The sequence below is a fragment of the Myripristis murdjan genome, chromosome 16 (assembly GCF_902150065.1).
Source record: "Myripristis murdjan chromosome 16, fMyrMur1.1, whole genome shotgun sequence".
Lineage (NCBI taxonomy): Eukaryota > Metazoa > Chordata > Actinopteri > Holocentriformes > Holocentridae > Myripristis > Myripristis murdjan.
Genome location: NC_043995.1, coordinates 11,228,768 through 11,249,790, shown reverse-complemented (window position 1 = coordinate 11,249,790; position 21,023 = coordinate 11,228,768). Strand labels below are relative to the sequence as shown.

At 40.9% G+C, this 21,023-nt stretch overlaps 1 protein-coding gene across 1 annotated transcript in view; it reads left to right on the top strand.

Moving 5' to 3' along the window:
- Window positions 1-19,713, top strand: part of taf2 (TAF2 RNA polymerase II, TATA box binding protein (TBP)-associated factor) — a 31,637-nt gene extending 11,924 nt beyond the window's left edge. Inside the window, exons 11-27 of the mRNA XM_030072354.1 lie at window positions 337-472; window positions 649-803; window positions 1,318-1,432; window positions 2,095-2,204; window positions 2,571-2,636; window positions 3,320-3,446; window positions 3,718-3,843; window positions 7,053-7,193; window positions 8,451-8,561; window positions 8,690-8,883; window positions 9,491-9,630; window positions 10,282-10,351; window positions 10,857-10,966; window positions 15,763-15,992; window positions 16,763-16,927; window positions 17,198-17,300; window positions 17,409-19,713. Coding sequence (XP_029928214.1) covers window positions 337-472; window positions 649-803; window positions 1,318-1,432; window positions 2,095-2,204; window positions 2,571-2,636; window positions 3,320-3,446; window positions 3,718-3,843; window positions 7,053-7,193; window positions 8,451-8,561; window positions 8,690-8,883; window positions 9,491-9,630; window positions 10,282-10,351; window positions 10,857-10,966; window positions 15,763-15,992; window positions 16,763-16,927; window positions 17,198-17,300; window positions 17,409-17,707 — 2,398 coding nt within the window. The 3' untranslated portion in view covers window positions 17,708-19,713. The remainder of the gene's footprint in view (window positions 1-336; window positions 473-648; window positions 804-1,317; window positions 1,433-2,094; window positions 2,205-2,570; window positions 2,637-3,319; window positions 3,447-3,717; window positions 3,844-7,052; window positions 7,194-8,450; window positions 8,562-8,689; window positions 8,884-9,490; window positions 9,631-10,281; window positions 10,352-10,856; window positions 10,967-15,762; window positions 15,993-16,762; window positions 16,928-17,197; window positions 17,301-17,408) is intronic.
- Window positions 19,714-21,023: the final 1,310 nt, after the last annotated feature.

The window sequence follows — 21,023 nt, the reverse complement described above, 5'->3', positions numbered from 1 at the left end:
TGTAGGGAGGGAGGAAGTGATAGAGAGGCTGCCAAAATGTGTTTAAATGTTGAAATCTTACTTCAACGTTTTTTATTGTACCTGCAGATGAAATGAAGATTAGAGAAGATTAGAGAAATGATGACTCACAAGTGCCTCCATAGTATTGTCAGCATTCCTCACTGCAACACAGGTTTTACATGTTTATCCATAGCATGCTGGTTGTCTGTATATCAGAAGCTATCATCACGTTCCTTGTTGAAGGTAATGCTGTCGAGCTGCAGGCCATCTTTGCTGGTGAGGCCTAGGATTTCTTCACTTTGAGATGACAACTATTTATTTTTCTTGTCTCCACAGTCCAACACCACACCTCCACTTCTCCATCAAGCACCCCCACACACTGTCATGGGAATATTACAAAATGTTCCAGTGTAAGGCTCACCTCGTGATGAGACTGATAGAAAATCGGATCAGCATGGAGTTCATGTTGCAGGCAAGACACGACCAGGATCCTCTTCCCTTCTCTTTGGCTTATATAACCATTTAGAACTGGTTTTGGTTAACCACACACTAAATGAGGGGGTGGTTCAAAATATAAAAAAAGAGAGAGAAAAATGGTTCAGTCTTTTCATTTGTTTTTGTGGTGTCCTCTGGGCTCCCCTCTTTTAGGTTTTCAACAAGCTCCTCAGCCTGGCCAGTACAGCTTCCTCTCAGAAGTACCAGAGTCACATGTGGAGCCAGATGCTTGTCTCGACTCATGGCTTTCTCAAATCCATCTCCAATGTCTCCGGCAAAGACATAGGACCTCTCATCAAGCAATGGGTGTATCCTTTTGTATAGTTTTGTGTTATTTGTATAACACATGGTAGTCACAGACATTATATTGTTTCCCAGTGACATTATACATACACCTTGAAGTGTCGCTGGAAGTTGGATATTACAGCAGAATCATATCTCAGGTTTGAATGTTTCACGTCCAGCAGCTCAAGTGAAGCTTTAGAACAAGCTTTCCAGATGCATGTGGCATATTGGGGAGAAAAAAAAAACTATTTACCCGTCAGTTTCCCTTACAGGGTTTGCTGGCATTGTTAGCCATTCTTAAAATCACAGGCTTCAATAACAAACTGCTCACAAAAAGTGAATTCCTTTACAAGTTTGTGGTTCGCCGTTTTGCTGTAAAACACTGGAATTAACCACATTACAATCACTAACACCATTCCACAGACAAAGAGACACAGGATCCTTGATAAAACAGTGTTTCCTTTCATTTTGATTGTAACCGCAGTGCTCTTGCCAACACTGGCAGACGTTTTCGGCCTTGACCTCTACTGTACTCAGAGACCAGAGTGCTGTGGTGAAGTTTTTTGGCAGTTTTGCCTTCAACAGGAAGAGAAATGTTCTGGAACTGGAGATCCGCCAGGACTACACATCATCAGGCACTCAGAAATATGTGGTGAGCATTTGTATACAAGAAGAGAATATGTGGCAAAAGTCTGTTGTCTGCCTGTGTCGAGGTCTGTTTAAATACGTAGGGCAGAATTTGGTTGGCTGGCACAGGACTGAGTGGGTTCAGTCTCCAGATAGACAAGGAACAGCAATCATGTTTTTCAGGTAGTTGTAACATCTCCACTGGTACCAATAAGTTGACATTTCATAGTTCATACAACAATAGTTTTATTTCCTCCAGCAGACACTTTTCACCTTTTTTTGTTTTTGTCATGGAGTTTCTCTGAAATTGCTGGTCAGTACTTTAAGGTTGGCATGCTGTCCAGCTATTACTTCAAGTGGTAATCTTTCATTTAAGAGAAGATTCAGTCTGTTTATCAAAACTGTGACATCACCTCGTGACTGCAGTGCACTTATTGCTCCTTCTCCCAATTGCACAAGAGCTGCAGCTGCAGCTGGCAAGCAACATTATAAATCTTTCCTGATATTTAAGAGTAAAAGTGATGAAGTCTTACATATTTGGCTGAAAGCAGAAACACCAAACTATGAAAGGCTAAGGAAAATATAAAAAGAGATGTCAGGATTTGCAGACTCTCTTAAAAATCTTATCATTCAAATATTCACTGTTATTGCAATTATTTGTTTAATAGTATCTTTTTTTCCCTGTAGGGCCCCATCAAAGTGACAGTGCAGGAATTGGATGGCTCCTTCAACCACACTCTGCAGATAGAGGAGAACAGCCTGAAACACGACATCCCCTGCCATTCGAAGAGCAGACGGTAAGTGCCATAATTATCTGAAGCAAACTGCTGCGAGAGTTGTCAAACGATATTATCTATCTATCAATCTATCTATCTATCTCTCTATCTAAATCTATCTCTAATATTTTTCAGTTGAATATCCTTGTGAATTATGACCATGGGATAAATGCTTTGTTTGGTTATGATGTGTTTGACTCGGTGTCTCCCGTTATGTGTTTGATGCTGTGGCCATTCTTCTTTCCGTCGTTGTCGTCACTCTTTTCAGTATACTGTGTAGTGAAGCAGAAGTGGCAAAAATCACAATAGAAAATATTTTTTTTTGACTTGTAGGTTTTGTCTTGACTAGTCACTGACTGTGTTGACATTTTGTGTTTATTTTCCCAGTAACAAGAAAAAGAAGATTCCTCTGATGAATGGAGAGGAGGTTGACATGGACTTGTCAGCCATGGAGTAAGACATTACACTTGTCTCTCTCTTTCTTAGTTCAGTCCTGCATCCTTCCTTCAGTCCTTTCACTCTCACTCTCCTGTTGTTTCCCTGCACTTATTTTTCTCCTTTATGATGGGCAGGCCAGTTGAAAACACATTTTATCTAAAATGATGGCCTGGCTTGTTCTGTCCAATCTCTTTCATCCAAACCCATCCTGTTCCTCACATCTTATGCGGCCACAGGCTGACTGCTGGATGTCCGTCTGACCCAATAGCATGACAGTGTCTTAGCTTTTGAGGCATCAGCTGCCGCCAGCAATGCAGTAAGACTTTCCATTGTCTCTCCCAAGCTGCTTCGCTCCAGCTCAGCAGCTTAGATCACAGAGTGAGACCTGCTGGGACCTGGCTAACCATACCAAATATTGTCAAAGCCTACAGCTGCATTGAGGTTAAGATGTGTCCCCAAATTATTATTGGCCGCACGAAAGCTCCAATAACTGGGTTAGACTGTCATCATGTTTTCCATATGGACTTGAGCATATCTCTCAATCGCATTAACCAACTGGAAAATTGGGAGTAATCCTAACCTTATGACTGTAAAAAGCATTAGGAAAGGCTGCTAGTATTGCAGGTACCTGAATGAGCTGTGTGGATGATGTTTACAGTCACTCTTTCCCTCTCTCTCTTCTGTCCTGTCCTTGGCAGTGCCGACTCTCCGCTCCTGTGGATCCGTATCGACCCAGACATGTCCATTCTGAGGAAGGTAGAGTTTGAGCAGTCTGACTTCATGTGGCAGTACCAGCTGCGCTTCGAGAGAGATGTAGTGGCACAGGTGAGTGAACCTATCGCAGGATTTCCACTCTGCCCATACCGCATTGTTTTGTTTGAACATATGTTCCTATATAAGTCAATTTAATTTCCTCCACATCCACATATACCAAATTTTCCTACATTATATTTAGATTTTGCCTATGCTTTTTTTTTTTGAACATTTTTTCTAAGCCAACTAATGGCAAAACACTGAACTCCTAACCTTTTTCTGCCAGCTGGCGGCTTCAGCACTTCACAGATGAGAACAATTTGTCCGTTATCTGTTTAAATAGGAGGAGGCTATCTCAGCACTGGAAAAGTTCCCAAATCCTGCCTCCAGACTGGCTCTGACTGACATCCTGGAGCATGAACAGTGTTTCTACAAAGTCCGCATGCAGGCTTGCTTCTGTCTGGCCAAGGTGTGTGTTTGTTTGTTTGTGTGTGTGTGTGTGTGTGTGTGTGTGTGTGTGTGTGTGTGTGTGTGTGTGTGTGTGTGTGTGTGAGTGTGAGTGGGTGTGCGTGTGCGTGAGAGGAAGAGAGAGACAGTGTCTACATTTGTGGGTGTTTTAGTAACAATGGAGCATTACCAGTGCTTTTACAAAAATCAGCATCTAGGCTGCACTCAGCCCTGCAAATGTAAAAAAGACAAGTGTCTGCAGCTCTTTAAAAAGTCTTAAGTTAAATTATCAAAATTTATGGAATCAGCATATACAAAAGCAATAAACCATATACATTGTAGTAGTGGTAGAAACTAGCGAACAATGAAACACTCTGCAATAAGTCAACAAAATATAACAAGATTAATAAAAATAGCAGTTTTCTTGGTAAGTTAGATGAGGCCAACACAGAATACTAGCCATAGGACATGGCACTTGCCTTTAAAGTGATTTTGTATTTATTTATGTATTTTTTGCTGCCTGTCATCCCAGAATTACAACCAGATGTTATGTAGACCATGTAAAGGAAGAGAAATAGTGGAGGCAACAAAAAGCTAATTATTTTGATACAGTAGCAACAAAAGATACCAAGATATCCCCAGACAGTAGAGCTGGGTGATATGGATAACATCAAATATTGCAAATATCTTTGACCAAACACCTAAGTAGTGATATTGTCAAGGTACTGTAGCACTGGCTGTTGGTGCTTTCATAAGATGGTAACAGGAAGGTTTCTGATAAAGAGTCATCAGTAATGTGGATATGATGGACCAAGCAGGTAGAGACAAATATCAGAACAGCTAGAGCAGTCTAAGTTCAGAAAATTGCTTGCCTTTACTGTTATTCAGCCTTTAACACAAAGAAATTACTACACTTACTCACCATATGACAATATCTGAAATCCCAGCCTATACTGGTCTCAAATCACAATATCAGTACAATGTCAATATATCACCCAGCCCTACCATATGGCAGGCAATAGCTGCTGCCTGGTATTCTACCCAGTGCCCTAGGTGGAATACCAGGGCTATATGTCCTTTTATTTGAACTGCTAGAAACAATCATAGACAAAAGAGCCAAAAATAATTTTATTTAACACATTTTACTTCATTGGTACATAGCAACGTGACACCAATGTTTTGCCGTTGTGCCTTATCCCATGTGAAAGCAGCATAAGCTCTTTAGGCTGAGCCATCCAAAGCCTAGGGCTCTAGAAGCCAGAGAGCTAATGTTTTTTGGTTGTTAGCCTAGACTTAAGTTGTAAAATGTGTCAAAGATCCTCATGTGGTTTAGGTCCTATTTGGCATGCCATAGCCCTATTGAGAAAACCACCTGGTCTTGTCTCCCGTTTTTTCCATTTCACTCATTTGTTTTTGGTGTGCGTTTAGTGTTCAGTTTGTTTCAAATTGGTAATGAAAACATCTTCAAAAAATTTGAAAGTAACAGAGAGAATAAGGATGTATCGAGGAAAGAAAGGAAATAAGATGGAGGGAGAGGCGATGCAAGGGTTTTTGAAGAAATATGGATGGATTAGTAGATGAAAGAAAATGGGGAAATAGGAGAAATGGCAAGGACTTAAGGCAAATGATTGAGAGTTTGGGAGGTCTGTATAAATCATGAATGGAGGGATGAAAGGGAGGGAAAGATAGAAAAGATATGGCAGGCTCACAGTATCACTCCTATCTCCTAGTTAATAGAGTCATAGAAAGTCCTTGAAATTAGTATTAGGATTGATATTTTGTTTCTATCAGGATTCAGGGGCATTTGGACACAGAACTCCCCATTTTTAATGGGACATCACAGTTATGCTGCCTTTTAAAATCTCTTTTTGCTCATGTTTATTTGCCTCTCTCATCTGTATACCAGTAATGATTTTATCAAAAAAGTACAAAATAATGTATAGTTCAAAGAATTTTGTGCAAAGATCTGCATTTTCAGTATGCAGTCAACATATTGGTCACCAACCAGTGAGGCCACCCACTAGTTTAACCCTCCACATACTTCTACAGCTCAATTCAACTCAATAATCCTATTCTCTGGCGACAGAAAAGCTTATTCTTTGGATTTGGCGTATTTCAGCCATAACCCCATTGGATTTCCTCTGTTCGACTTCCACCTGAACCAATATTTTCATAACATGATAAACTGAGTGGAGGTTGAAATGGCAATGCTTCAGCTCTTTCATTAAGTTGCTGTGTTTGGCCACAGAACCCTCAAAAGACTTCATCATAATGGCTCCAGCATCGAGAAAGCACACACACACAGAGACCAACGTATATACACTCAAACAGAGATACGTGTCCACTCTCGCATGCACTCACAAGCACGCTCTCACACACTAACACATTCACACAAAGTCTGACCACAAAGTGAAATATGATTAAGGCTTTCATTGAACGTCTAATGGACTTGGCTACATAATGATTAATTGGGATAGACTTTGGTTGAATGCTATTGGTAGGAAGTGTTGGAAGGAAGGAAGCAGGAACAGCCAGGGGGTGAAAAATGAGGCACTCTTAAAAAAAAAAAAAAAAAAAAAAAAAAAACTGACAAATGCATATGCATTAAAAAAAAAAAAGTACACACTCGTGCCTGTGTGCACGCACACACACACACACACACACACACACACACACATACATGGATGTGCCTCTGAGGACCACTGGCTTTGCCGCTCTCTATTTACCTAACCAAATGACAACATCCTGTGTCGGTGACCCTTAGCCCCATATTACCACATTAATACAAATCCCCCCAATATCTTTTTGGAACCCAAAGACCACTGGAGCCGCAGGTCTGTATACCTGTGGAAACCACATATGCTGCTCATGTATACATTTACCATTTACTTTGCAGTGCAGTTCTCAAATACTTGCCAGATTTATTGTGGACAGCAAGGAGATTATTATAAGTTACATCTTTCTTGAATGGTTAGTTGGGTTCCATTGTCAGTATTTCTTATGTAGCTGCCATAAAACTTTTGAAAGTGTGGTTTATGAGGCTTAGATATACATTTTACACTTAATTTGCCCTGTAGAAACCTTGAATATATAATTTGCCAGGTTTGCCGTTATACTGTGCTGGCAGCAGATATTGTCTTCCACATGCAGAAGTTGAGCTGAAACACATGGGCATGATTTATATAAAATTGTGTTTCACTTTTGTCCATGTTTGTGCATCCCAATCCTCAGATTGCCAATGCCATGGTGAACACCTGGCAGGGGCCTCCAGCTATGAAGTCTCTGTTCACTCGAATGTTCTGCTGTAAGAGCTGCCCCAACATTGTGAAAACCAACAACTTCATCAACTTCCAGAGCTACTTTCTACAAAAGGTACACACCTGCCCTGACATGTACAGTTAGTAAAAGACTCACTTGTGCTCAAATATGTCAAGACCAAAAGATTCAGAGAGTTCACTCACCAGACAGTAGACAGAAACTAGAATTTTCTCACTTAAGACCATTGTTTTAGCCTTGCCAGAAACACATACAGTGGTGGAGAAAAGTTTTCGGACACCCCATGCATTTGTGAAATATTGCATTAAGAATCACTCTTAGGTCTTCAAGTGCAATTTCTTTTAGTACAGTCACAGCCAAAATACTAAACAAATCCTAAAAAAGCCATTAAAAACTTAAAATTGATTGGTTCCATAAAAATACATAAGAAATTTTGAGTATTGGGTCATTTTGGTACCAGTGATGAAGGTCGTTCTTTTTATTAAAAGACACAATTTTTGTTGCCAAGCTTCTTGTCTATATAAAGCCAGCACATTTGAAAGTTCTTCAGACACAAAAATGGCTAAAACAAGGAACCTAATGCAGGAAACACGCCTGAAGATAAAGATTCTCAGCCAGGAAGGGTACAGCTGCCACCAGATAGCCAGGAAGTGCAGATGCAGTCCTTCAGCAGTTGGATACACTCTGCAGAAATATAGACGAACCAACAGCTTGGAAGACAAACCAAGATCTGGGCGTCCAAGGGTTTCTTCAGCAAGAAATGACCGCATCCTGATCCGCATGTGCAGGCAAAACCACCGAATGACATCACAGGAGCTTCAGCAGCAGTGGTCAAACCAAACTGGTGTCCAGTGTTCCACCCACACTGTACGTGGCCGACTTTTAGATCATGGCTTAAGGTCCTACAAGGCTATCAAGAAGCCCCTGATCAATGAGAGACAGAGGTTAGCCTGGCGTCGTTGGGCCCAGGCACACAAGAACTGGACAGCCAGGAACTGGAAGAAGATTCTGTGGTCAGAAGAATTTGTCAAGAATTTAGTTTTGTTAGTTTTTCTTGTAAACAATAAACAAAAAATATAATTTGTATTTGTTTGTATCTGTCTAATGCAGCCACACCTTTTGAAACACAAAAAAGATTTTTCCACAAATATTTCATAATAATATTTGAGATTGTGTAAAATTTTAAGGGTGTCCGAAAACTTTTTTTCCACCACTGTGTAAGGCAGTGTACCACATTAAAGGGTCTTGTGAAATTAAGCTGACAATCTGTTACTCTCTTTATCTATCAACTACATTAAGACATATTTAGAGGGCTCTACCTCTTACCCGTTGTTCCTTTGTTTTCCATGTCAGACAATGCCAGTTGCCATGGCGTTGCTCAGAGATGTCCAGAACCTCTGTCCCAAAGACGTCCTCAACTTCATCCTCGACCTCATCAAGTACAACGACAACAGGAAAAACAAAGTAATCACACAAACATGTACTCACATACACTATCTCTCGCATTCATAAATCAATAACTTCTTGCCTAGTCTTGATCTGGATCTGTGTGTTTTCATTCCTCTTTATCCCCTGTTCCCGTCTCTCTCTAGTTTTCAGACAACTACTACCGTGCAGACCTGATTGAAGCTCTGACAAACTCTCTGACCCCAGCCATCAGCATCAACAATGAGGCGCGAACAGTGGACAATTTAAATGCGGATGTTCGCCTCATCTTGGAGGAGATTACAAGATTCCTTAACATGGAGAAACTACTACCTAGCTTCAGGAACACCATCACTGTCAGGTAGAGAGGGGTGTGTTTTTGCTTGCGACGGCACTGGTCAAGAGTAAAATGTACCATTATATCTACAGTTGGCACTTCAGAGGGTCCCCTGTGTACATTTATACTGTAAATATCTCTTGTTAGTATCACACAGACTGCTGTAACCTGTTCATATCAGTTATAAAAGCACTCAATTGAACGCAATTGAAATAAATGTCAGTTACAACCCTTTCTTGCACCTTATGATACCTGAAAATCACAGCTTTGCTTTTCCATATATTCCCTCTCTAAGCAGATCATTATAGACCAGCTTGCAATAATATGTGGAACTTGAGGTTTTTGCTGATTTGAAATAGTTTCTTGGTGAAGCCATTTTTTGAAGGCCAAAATGATGTAAAATGCTTTTATCAAGGTAGACTGAATATTTCTAAAGACATATTTATTGCCAGTTAGAATAAAATATACATCCAGTGTCACCCAAATGCAGTAAGAATAAGCAGGAAAGGCAAAATTGTGCCACTTACATGTCATACAAAGCTCAAATCCAATGTGAGAGTGAAATCCATTCATACACATGTACAGTGATAAGCAATGCTTGTTTATTGTCCACTTCTCTCTCTCTCTCCAGTTGTCTGAAGGCAATCCGCCAGCTTCAGAAGAACGGTCATATTCCCAGTGACCCGTTGCTCTTTAAGTCCTATGCTGAGTACGGACACTTTGTCGATGTTCGCATCGCTGCGCTGGAGTCTGTGGTGGATTATACCAGAGGTACTGCGTTAAACACATGCTCAGCAGCTCTCACCTTATAACCCACTCTTCCATCATCGTCTTGTACTGACAGGACTGGAACCCAACATTGTTTTCTGCTGCTGTAGCCCATCCAGCTTCAGGTGTTTTAAGATGTGCAGCCTGAGATTCTGCACATCACTGCTTTACTGAACTGTTAAACCATACTCATAGTTTGCTTGTCATCTGTAGTCCTGCATTTCTCTCACCTTTTTCATTCATAGTTTCATCAATGAGGAAGATGCCCATAAAATTGATTTTGGCACCCACAAAACTGCCAGTGACGTGAATGTTTTTTTTTTTTTTTTTTTAAATTTAATTTAATTTTTTTTATTTAATCACAATCAATCACAATTCTAGATACTATAGTGCAAAAATCTGAGTATGGCGGAACAGGCATGTCCAGTGATCATATTACATCATGTGTTTTTTTGGTCTTTTGGAACATTTAGGTTTTATTTATAGATGATACTGAACTGAAGGAGGGAGCTGTTGGCTTAGATGTGGAAGTAAATTGAATTAAATGGGCAGTGAGTGTATACTCAAGGTATATAGATCAATCCTTATGTGCTTTTTTGCTGCAATTGAATTTTATTTTGACAAATGTGTGTAAATGGTGTGTTTTTCCTCCAGTTGAACAGAGCTCAGCAGAGCTGCAGTGGCTGCTCAACATGGTCCAGAACGACCCAGCTCATTATGTCAGGTTAGCTGGCAACTAGCATGCACACACACATGCAGACCTCTTTGAATGGATTCACTCTCAGTTTCATAAACACTTTGTCTCTACAAGCTGTTTCAACTCATTCATACGCTCACACTCAGTCTGTCTCTTTGTTGCTGTTTTACTTGCCACATGGTCGGTCTGACTGTGTGCCACAGCATGTTATTACATCTCTTCCTGTCTTTGCTGTAAAACTTTAATTTAATGAATAGTTTCAAATAAGCAGAAGTTTTGGTGTAATTAAAAAAAAACAAAAAACTCCTATGAACTTCATTAAGCTCATAAACCCTTCTAGGCAGCATTTGTGTTATGAGGGCGATTAGTAATTTTTACCTCAGGCCACAAGAAGTCTGCAATGAACATGTGTTTTTCAAAGACTGCTTTTGAAAAACATCACTCTCAAAGTAATTGCCCAAAGGAGGCTTTAGTCACTGCTCTGCAGATTTTTGTTTTTTAAATATATGCTTTTTGTTTGTTTTCCAATCAGACACAAGATCCTGGGCATGCTGGCTAAGAATCCACCCTTTACAAAAGCAGCAGACTCAGGTCTCTGCAATGAAGCCCTGGTGGACCAGCTGTGGAAGCTAATGAACTCCGGTAAGATACCTAACCTATGGGTAAAGGATGACGACAAGATATAAAAATCTTTCTCTGATATTATGTTGTTTTGCCATAGAGTAAATGAATTTCATAAAGGTTGCACTGCACTGTTGTATCTGTTGAGCACATGGAGCAGATATCCATACACACAGAGCACAGAACATGTTTATATACACACACATGCACTCCAAATATAACACAAGCATATGGAGCACGTGTAACAAGAACATGTTGGTATGTTCACCAAATAAGCATGCATCCACACACATACATGCACAGACTCAGACAAATAAGTGGCAAGGTGACAAAATGGTTGGTACAATCAATATTAAAAAAAAAAAAAAAAAAAAAAAAAGCAGGCATGACACTTGTTTGTAGAAAAATGTTTGCAGCTCTAGTTATTCACAATGATGTTTCAGCCACAGGCCTTCATCAGATTATGCATGCACGGTAGTAAATATATATTCTCATGTACGCACAATACAAAAAGTGTATGGACACATACAAGCATACTTACACAGGGGAAGGTTTGAATTAGCCTCACATGGAGCAGCTGTTTATCACTTTTTGTGATCTAAAAGAGTTGCTCAGTTCTTGCATTGTGCAGCTGACTGATAACTGGTTCCAAATTGAGAAAGTTTAGTTTAGTTTGGGGTTCTAACTTTTTAAAATATATTTGAGTCTTGTGATTATGGGGCCAGCAAGAAATTATCTGTTCCAACCAGAAATAGAGGAAATAGAATATATGACACAAGTTCAATCCATGCATGTTCATTATTTATTATTGAATCAGCAGTCACAATTTATGAAAGTGAGAAAGAATTTTATTCACAAACATATTTCCGTTATTTTCAGCTTGGACAAAATAGAGGTCATTCTATCTGAATGAAACCGCTTTCACAATGCAGCAGAGGCGTGTACCCTCAGCAGCTTGTTCATTACAGCTACACAAAGAGATGAATATGTTTTTAGTTCAGCTTGCAAGAAACTATTCTTTCCCTTCATTGTTTGACCCATTAAACTGTATACTGTATCCAAGCCAGCAGTTCCACAGAGTGCTGCCTATGGCATGGAAAAACTCCTAAAAAAAATTCCTAAACACCATCTCCTTTCAGGTTTATAAGACAGTCAGACCACTGACAGAATGTTGTTTGACAACCTGCTGGCGCTGTCTACAAGATATTGGGTAAATGTAATCACAATGGGCTCCTTCTCACAGATCCCAGTGACATGTGGTCCATGTTTTTATGTGGCTTAATGGCATGGCACTAATATGTCCAGTTTTAGGGGGTTGATTCCTACTGAGACCTGACTACCACAATCGAAATATTTGATACCTTTTTCTAATCAGTCATATATTATTACAGTCATATGAAATATTTCTGGAAATTGTTGCCCATTGGAAGAGACAGCCAGGAGAAAAGCTGGTTTACCAGACAGATTGTTGAGTGTTGCATGGGTGACTTTGGGGTTGCCTTGTTTTATCAGGCTTTTTGCTAATTATATGCTAAAGGCTTCCATTCCACATGTTCTTCAGATGGTACAGCACCAGCACTGCCAGACAATCCCTCATAATAAAAATTATAAATTGATAAAATCAGTCATTGTCCTATAAGTCTGTTTGGATAAAAACATTCAATGACTGATGTATTTTATCATGGAAAAAAAACCCTACATTTTTTTTTCTTTGAAATGAAGAAAAGGAGAGAAAAATTAGTTTCCAACTTCCACATATGTTTGACTGGACATACTTCTGTCAGACCATGAGAGAGAAATCTCCTGTTGCACAACTTGCTGACACTGTTTCACCGTTCTCTGTAACCCTCTATAATAGAACCCAAGGGGTTTTGAATTAACTTGAAAAGCAATCACACTGAGGAATCGGTTCTGTCTTAAATGCTTGCCTTTTCTTTTCAAATGTGTAACACAAAACTTGTGTGCTTCAGTCAAGTGGTTGGCAGACCTTTCTTTGCACCATTCACTCGAAGAAAAGGAACAAAATTCTAAACTTCAAACAGTTCCTCTTGGAAAGAAGGTAGAATGAAGCAGAAGAAAAGGAGTGATTCACTAATGTACACAGTTCAAAGCACTCATAGAATGTATATGTCCAGCAATGGTCCTGACAGTGAGTCCTGACTTTCTTTACAGAGTTATGATTCTTTCAGTGTACAAGCGGGTGAAATGTAAAACCTTAGGGTCCTTTGCTCGGCACACTTCTCGGTCATCCGCCAGGTACCATCATTCCTTGCGCCTGCACTCTGTCCTTCAGTACATCTCCTGGAGGCAAAGCAAGTAGTGGCAGTACTCCAATCAATCTTGTCCTCACGCTGCACAGTCAGCTCCATGAGGGGAACTCTCTTGGCTTCCCCACTGACACACCTTTTCAATTTGTAATTATGCACCACTCTTCTCCATTGGGAATTTCAGCTGTTTGCCCAAGTCAGCCTCCATGTTTGACATCATTCCTGATTTTCAGGCTGTTACTGCTGCCCTTGTGCTGCTTCCCTATGCTCTCCTTTACCTTGGACCTGGATTTGTTAGAGGGTTCTGTCAAACCATCTATGCATATCGCCTTATAATTTAGCTGTATTGCCTCATTTATTCAGTGTTCACTTATGCCTGTACTTGTGTGTGACTTTTTCAGCCTGACTGAAGATGTTCTACATCTGCATTTGTGGTTCCATTAGAACTGTGTAGTAGAAGCCATCAGACAATAGCGAGATTTTTGCAGAAAAACTACTGCTTTAACTGTGTTTTGTGGCGATAGCTTAGAAAAGATGTAGTGCAACAAAATTTGTCCACAGTCCCCTGCTGTCGCTGCTGAACCTGTTGTTAAATGGGAGCTGCGTTGAGACTGTGAAATCTGCCTTTTTCATTGTGTTTACAATGCCAGGCAAAAAATGAGCTCCATGTCCCTCGTGCTTCCTTAAAAGCTGGACTTTTCTCAAGTGTAAAAGTGCTCTGTTTTACCTAAAAAGATGCTGCCTAAAAAGTGCTGTGACTTTCTAAAGTAGCCGTTTTCCATCCAGTCCCCATTAGGGGCTGGGTAACCCTAGCCCTAACCCTCAAGTTTGTCTTATTCCTTCTTTATAAACCATTGATTGTTATATTCAGTCCTGGACAGAAAAGAGGTACTGTTGTTTTCAGTGCCATAACTCTCCCATACACACGGCTCTGCCTCTTTCTATTGTGTCCTCAGGTTTCATTAATTCGTTCTCTTCCAGGGGGTCCTATGTGTCGGTCAGCTAGCTAGACAGACTGTGCCAGCTTAGTCTGCCAATCCAAATACACAGTGCCTCAAAATCCAAATATAAGAATATGTTCATAAATCCGTATTCTTGTAGACAGTTCTGTACTTGTTGCAACATACCTGGTTTGTTGACTTGTAAGCATTAAAAATGAACAAAAATATTTATGATCAATACTTAGAATGCTACAAATTAAAATTTTGTTTGTTGGTCCATTAGTGTGGGTGGCTGCTGGGTAGCCAGGCTGTTCTGGCCAAGTCTGCCAATCTAAATACACAGCGACCAGAGCGTGGTAACGTTAATACTATGGTACGAAAATGTGTTGGTTGTTTTACTCGTCTCCCTAACCCGCGACCCCCCATGTGTTAAACACACACAGAAGGATGGTGTTTCGGTGGCTGAAGGTCAGTGCTGTGCAAACATGAAGTTAGAGTGCACTCTGTTGCTGTTACAATAATTTATTTGAAACTATTTCCAAACCCACAAACCAACCCCCCATGTTAGCCTTGGGATTGTCAACATCAGCAATATTGGGTGTTTAATTTATTCCAGCTATCAAATACTCGTACACTAATGACTCACTTACAATGATGCATTCAGAGCTCATGTCACTGAGGGTTGATGATCTTGTATTTTCACAGTGTGACGAGTGCTCATGTTTCCTCTGTGGGAACAGTGAAATAAAAATGTGGTAGAAGAAAATGAAATGCCTCCTTGAGCTCAAGATTAATTGGGTCTCTGTGGCAATCTGTCTCCCCCAACCTCAATGTCCCTCTCTCTTCCCGCACTCTCCCCTTCCTTCTCCTCCTGTTTCCATTTCCTACCTCTCCTTCTTTCCTTCTCCCTTGTCCCTCCCTTTGCCTGTCACTCACTGTCCCCTCCCTCTTTGCAATTCACTGAATCTTCACTTTATTTTTTATTTTCATGTTTACATTGTCTTATTTAGTCTCCCTCCTCTCCTCCCTCTTCCACCCCTTACACACCTAACCCTTATCAGGCCTTCTGGGTCCACTGTTAATTCTGACAGGTATTTGAATTTCAGTTTACAGTCATCTCAGAGGCACTTCAAATCTTTTTAGTCATTTCAGTCAGTTTTATCAAATGACAGGACACTATTCTAAAAATACTGTTGCATTTTCTAAGCTTCCTTGGCTTAATTTGTTCTGGCCAGTTCCCTTGTTTGGAGGGTTTTGCAATGAGTTGATTTTTTGTATTGCAAGGTCGACTCTTACTCTCAGCTGTGAGTCGGGTACAGCCCTATAATATATATGAGCATCATTTTTAACACTGTATTAACTTTATACCTGAAACGATGCAAAGGATAAACCATGTTTGTCTGTGCAATGCGCTCAAGGACAACTTTTAGCAGGAAATGTGAGGCAATGCAAAGTGACCCGACTGTCTACCTCAGATGGGCCCAGGTCGGCTTGGTGTGCTTCCATCTTTCATGACTTCCCGGTTGCACAATTACACAGTGAACCTTCAGTACACTGGTTGTGTCTAACCTCTCTCCTTTTTTCTTCCCATTCCTTTCCTTTTCCCCAGGTACCTCTCATGACTGGCGGCTGCGCTGTGACGCTGTGAACCTCTACTACACCTTGTTTGGTCTGACTCGGCCCTCCTGCCTGCCCTTGCCAGAACTGGGTCTGGTGCTCAACCTGAAGGAGAAGAAAGCTGTGCTCAACCCCACCATTAAACCTGAGCTGGGGGTTGGCACTATTATGGACACCCCTGCCAGTATTGGCATCCATGGCATTGGCATGAGCTACTCCACGGTAAGTGACACACCAAGTGGATAGAGACGGGGGCGGGGCCAGTGCACTGTCAGGACAATCAGTTCAGTCCATATAGATACTCCATTCTGTAACCAGTTATAGGACATTTTATAATTTACCGTTGAGCCTATTCCTTGATGGGTTGGCTGTGACAGAGTCCTGTGGAATGTTTGTACTATTGGCCAAAATGCGGTGTGGCAGTGGGCGTGGCCTATCACAAAAAGGTACATTACTTCCAAAAGGATTCACATACCTTTGCCAAAACTTTGTGGAAAGCGTAGTCATGGGGCAAGGAAGAGCTGATTAACCTTTCATGCCAGTTGGCCAAAAGGTGGTGTGGTGGTGGGTGTGGCTTATCACAAAAAGGTACATAACTCCAACAACAAAAATACTCCCTAAATCAACCACACACACATAACTGTTTGTTTGAACTACATCATTCTTAGCTGATTAGTAAGGAGTAAGTGGCCACATACTTAAAGTGACCATGCTGACAAACAAACCAAGAACCTGCTGCCAGTTTCTCAAAAATACTGACAGCAAAATTGTTGAAAGGAGTCATGTTAAGTGACCGGTTAGTCTGCTTAAGAACCATCGCCCCTCCTTTACTGGGCTGGTTCCACTGACAATACTTTTATATACTCAAATGAATTCTGCATTATATTTCCCTAGGAGGATGTAAAATGAGATGGGAGCTTTTACTTCACTTGAAGGTAAAACAAGTAAGCTATTCCACACTTGACAGTGTCATTTTGCCGACTTTGTCCCAGGTGGATGAGGAGCCAGACCCGATTGCATCAGGAGTGTGTGGTGTCGGCCAGCCTCCTCAAGGGCTGAAGAGGAAGGCTGAGACTCCTCTGGGCTCTCCTCCAGAGCCAGGACAGATACTGCAGCAGCAAGACGAAGATGGGAGCAGAGGACGCTACAAAATCAGGGTAAAAGACTTAACTTTAGGTCACATTGTCTTTTCTCTGTTCAGTTGCTCCCAGTTTCCTGTGTTTTTTCTAAAATGTTGTGTTTTGCTTTACTAGAGTGATATTTGCAGTTTTCTGCTGGCCCGTTAAATAAGTCACTACCATCCAAAGAGATCACATTATTCCATGCGACATTTTGTTGCCTCAGGCGATTTTTTGAGAAATGGCAGATGAATGGAAGCAAATGGATTATAGCGAGGTATTAATATGTTGCTATTGTCTCTCTCGCAGTTCAACACAATGGAAGAGGAAGACATTGATATGGAGACGGTTCACGACAGCCAAGCTTTCATACACCATCACCTGAATCTGCTTGAGAGACCGTCCACACCAGGTCAGCACACACATATCCACTGTCAATCTGTCATACACATCACATAAATGCACTGAGAAATACCCACATACGGTAACAGACTCAAATGAATCCTCCCTCTCTTATCAGGCAAAGAGCCACCGTCAGTCGAACAGCCCATGCTCTCCATGCCCGCCACTCCTGTGCCCTCATTCTCCAAAGAGACCACCTCCTCATCCTCCAAGCACGGAGGCGAGCACGGCCACCATCACCACCACCACCACCACGAGCACAAGAAGAAGAAGAAGAAACACAAGCACAAACACAAGCACAAGCACAAACACGAAAGCAAGGACAAGGAGAAGGACAGAGAGAGGGACAACTCCCACGCCTACAGCAACAGCCCAGCCAGCGGCAGATCATTGCGCTCGCCTTCTCTGTCTGACTGAATTTCTCGAGGGACATTTGTTCCCCGGCTCCTGTACAGCTGTTTGTCTGATTTCATTTGAAGTCACAGCCACTGTCTGTGGACAGTTTGCAGTTTTCTTCCACTCTCAGGTGAATTAACTTAGCGAAAACAACCCCTTCAAACACAGTGAAAAACAAATCAAACAACAATTAAGGATTTGATGAGGCTAAATAAACTTTATCCACAAATGTTAGCAATATCAATGGTACAGTCAAGGCTAAGTCTTTGTTTGGATACATCTCATATAATGTGCTGAGGCATTCATTTGACGCAGCAGCTGCCGGATGTAATCATTTCACAGTAGACAGTTTACATCCCTCAGAGTAATCATTTGGTGTGTTTTTTGCAGACACAAAATGGCAAAAGTGTAGGCAACGTAGTTTTATTTAAAATGATAGATATTCAATACTTAGTATTTTAAATGTAAAAGTATTATCAGTTACAGCTACAAAAGTGTTGCCAATTCCAGCAGTGTACATGTACTGCAAAATGTGTGGGTTACATATTGACTTGCATACCAGTGATTTTCTGTTCGCAGGCATTGGAAGCATGATAACTGAGGACAGTTGTATCAGGGGATACTTATTTTGGCAATTGTTTAAGGAAAAATATTCTGGAAAGTTTCCAGTGGAAACCTTTATGAGTATGATTATACAAGTGTTGCAGTCCTTACACACAAATTGCATCACTGATTCCTCAGCATTTCTGCATTTGTGATGTCTGCCAGTAGCATCGCAGAAACAGTAATGCACCTTGTGGGGAGGAAAGTGGAACCCCGGACTGCGGCTGCACAGTGTCATTAAATCATGCAGAGGCGTCCCTGTGTCCCAACACCACACACAAACACCCTGCAGAAGGAGTTCCTGTGCTCTCTACACCGCTTCCCGGCCCCTCTGAAGCAGCAACCACATACACCTCTCTCCACAAACAGACTCACACACACACTTTCCCAACCCCGTGCACTTTTCTCCCTGTGCAGACACCACTCTGGTGCGCCTCATCCCCACAGCTCCATCCCAACATTCAATAAGTGGCTTGTGATGGGGACCTTGATGGATCGCGGTGTGGATTTAACCATTCTGTTTTGACTGGGCCTCTGGCGTCTTAACAGTTCATAACGGTCTGCAAAAATTACATTTCGGAGTTTACTCACAGCTTAAAATCAAACAGACCAGTTTAACTGCACTGTAGAATCGAAACTCAAGTCATACTAATATTGTTTATTTTATTTTTTTACTGTAGTGATCACTCATAAGCCATGCATTTCTACCTATGAATGTTTTAACTAGAATGGACCCAGGCAACAATGGAGGGAGTTAAACTGGCTCAGATGTTAGTTTGTAACATTTAGTGGCATAGATCTGATGATCACTGTCTAAATGGGGAGCAGGTAGGCATAATTGAATTTTTCCCATTTAGATTGATCAAATTTGTGCCTCAAAGATGTTTTCCTTTTTAAATGTGGCCTTCATTCTAATTTCATCTCTTCCTTGCCTAAATAGGGCAAAGTTACCGGATTGAAATAAGTTGGTACAGTATGTACTGTGGCTGACGCTTACGCTGGCAGCCATGACACCCTGAAAAGAAACTGTAGGCCCTGTCAACAGGATTCCCACTTGTAGCTTTTAGGATACTTTGGGGGAAATACTGGGTCCAAAGTGATTTTATGCTCAGTTTTTTCCTGCTGTTTTGTCTTTTACCTTGTTCAGACTGTAAACTGTTACCCTAAATATACAAAGTACTAGGTCCACTTGTTTAAAAACTATAAGCCTTGTTGGTTTTTCACGTGAACTCGACTCAGTCGTGAAGGAGAAATGCAGATGAACATAACTGGTTGATTGATTAATTGATTGATTTGTATTCAAAAAGGTTGAAGCTTAGTCTTAGGACCATGGTTCTAATAACTTGTACACTTTTTTTGTAGGATACATTGTTATTAGTATGTTTAAAAAAAATAAAGTGATTGAGATGTTTTTTTTATGTGTCTGTGCAGAGGGATTTGTATATTGAGGCCTTTTTTGTAAAATGAGTTACAGTGTTGAATCAAGGATCTTAATTTCACAGTCCATAATGCGACAGTTCACCATAACTTGAAAATAACATAATGTACACCCAAGATGTCTTTTTGAACTTTTCCCACCTGAAAACGTCAACATCATAATCAGAATCAGTATCAGTATCACTTTATTTGCCAAGTATAATAAATGAACATGAATTTGTCTCAGTCTCTCAACATTACATAAAGACACACTGTAAGAACAGGAAAAACCTACATCCAGTAATATTTACTATGTTGGAAAAGTAGGGTTGAATGAAAAACAAGTCTTGCAACAGAAAGATGGACCTGTAACTGATGGAAAAATAGAAATTTATAGACATGTGCTCATACATTTAGTTGCAGGTCACTTGTATAAAGCGGAACTCTGTCTTTAGAACTGTGATTTTTTTTAACAAAGCATTTTCAATAAATATGCCTTCACAAGCGCATCATAAATGAAACGATTCAGGAAATCGTGATATAGACAAGAACTTATGGCCCGTGACAAAACAAGACTTTAACCAATATACATTTTGAAGTCCGATATGATGTTTTTGGAATGAAACTGCCAGTTGTCAGTCAAGTATGTTTAAATTCAAACATTTTCATTGCCAGAAATTCCAAGTATTTATTGTTTCCTCCAGATTTTTATTCTTGGCAGGGTGTAAAGCCTCTAAAATGACCATCACGGGACAGTAAAACTCTCCACTGAAATTCATACAGGTGAAATTCTTTTTGGTTGGCTGGCAGGTCTCCAACACTGCTGGGGCAGGTTTTATTGCAGGCTGTGCAGGCTCACTCTTTTGAAGCTCACCCCATCGACAGGCAGATATCGGCCTGCTACATCGGTCTTAACCCCCAGCAACCAGTCAAATCCATTTGAATAAGTAAATAAAATGCATTGATTCAAGGCTATAAATAAGGCTGTTTTTCCAGCTCCTGGATGGCTGACTATTTTCAAGATGCAGTGTTTTCCTCTGACAGCTGCTGTAGGTGTCGGGTCCACTTAGCAGGAGAACTAGCAGGGGTTGCAACAGGAAATGAGTTAGATCTGCTTCAGCCCCTGCTGTGGGGCCATAACATATGTGGTTAGTGTGTGTGGTGTGTGCGGGTGAGTGCTTGCCTTGTGTTTGAAAGCTTGACAGTTTTAAGGGTTAGTATCCTGGGTTGACCTCCAATCTTTGATCCCCCCCTCCACACACACACACACACACACACACACACACACACACACACACCACTCTACCCCCACAGCCAA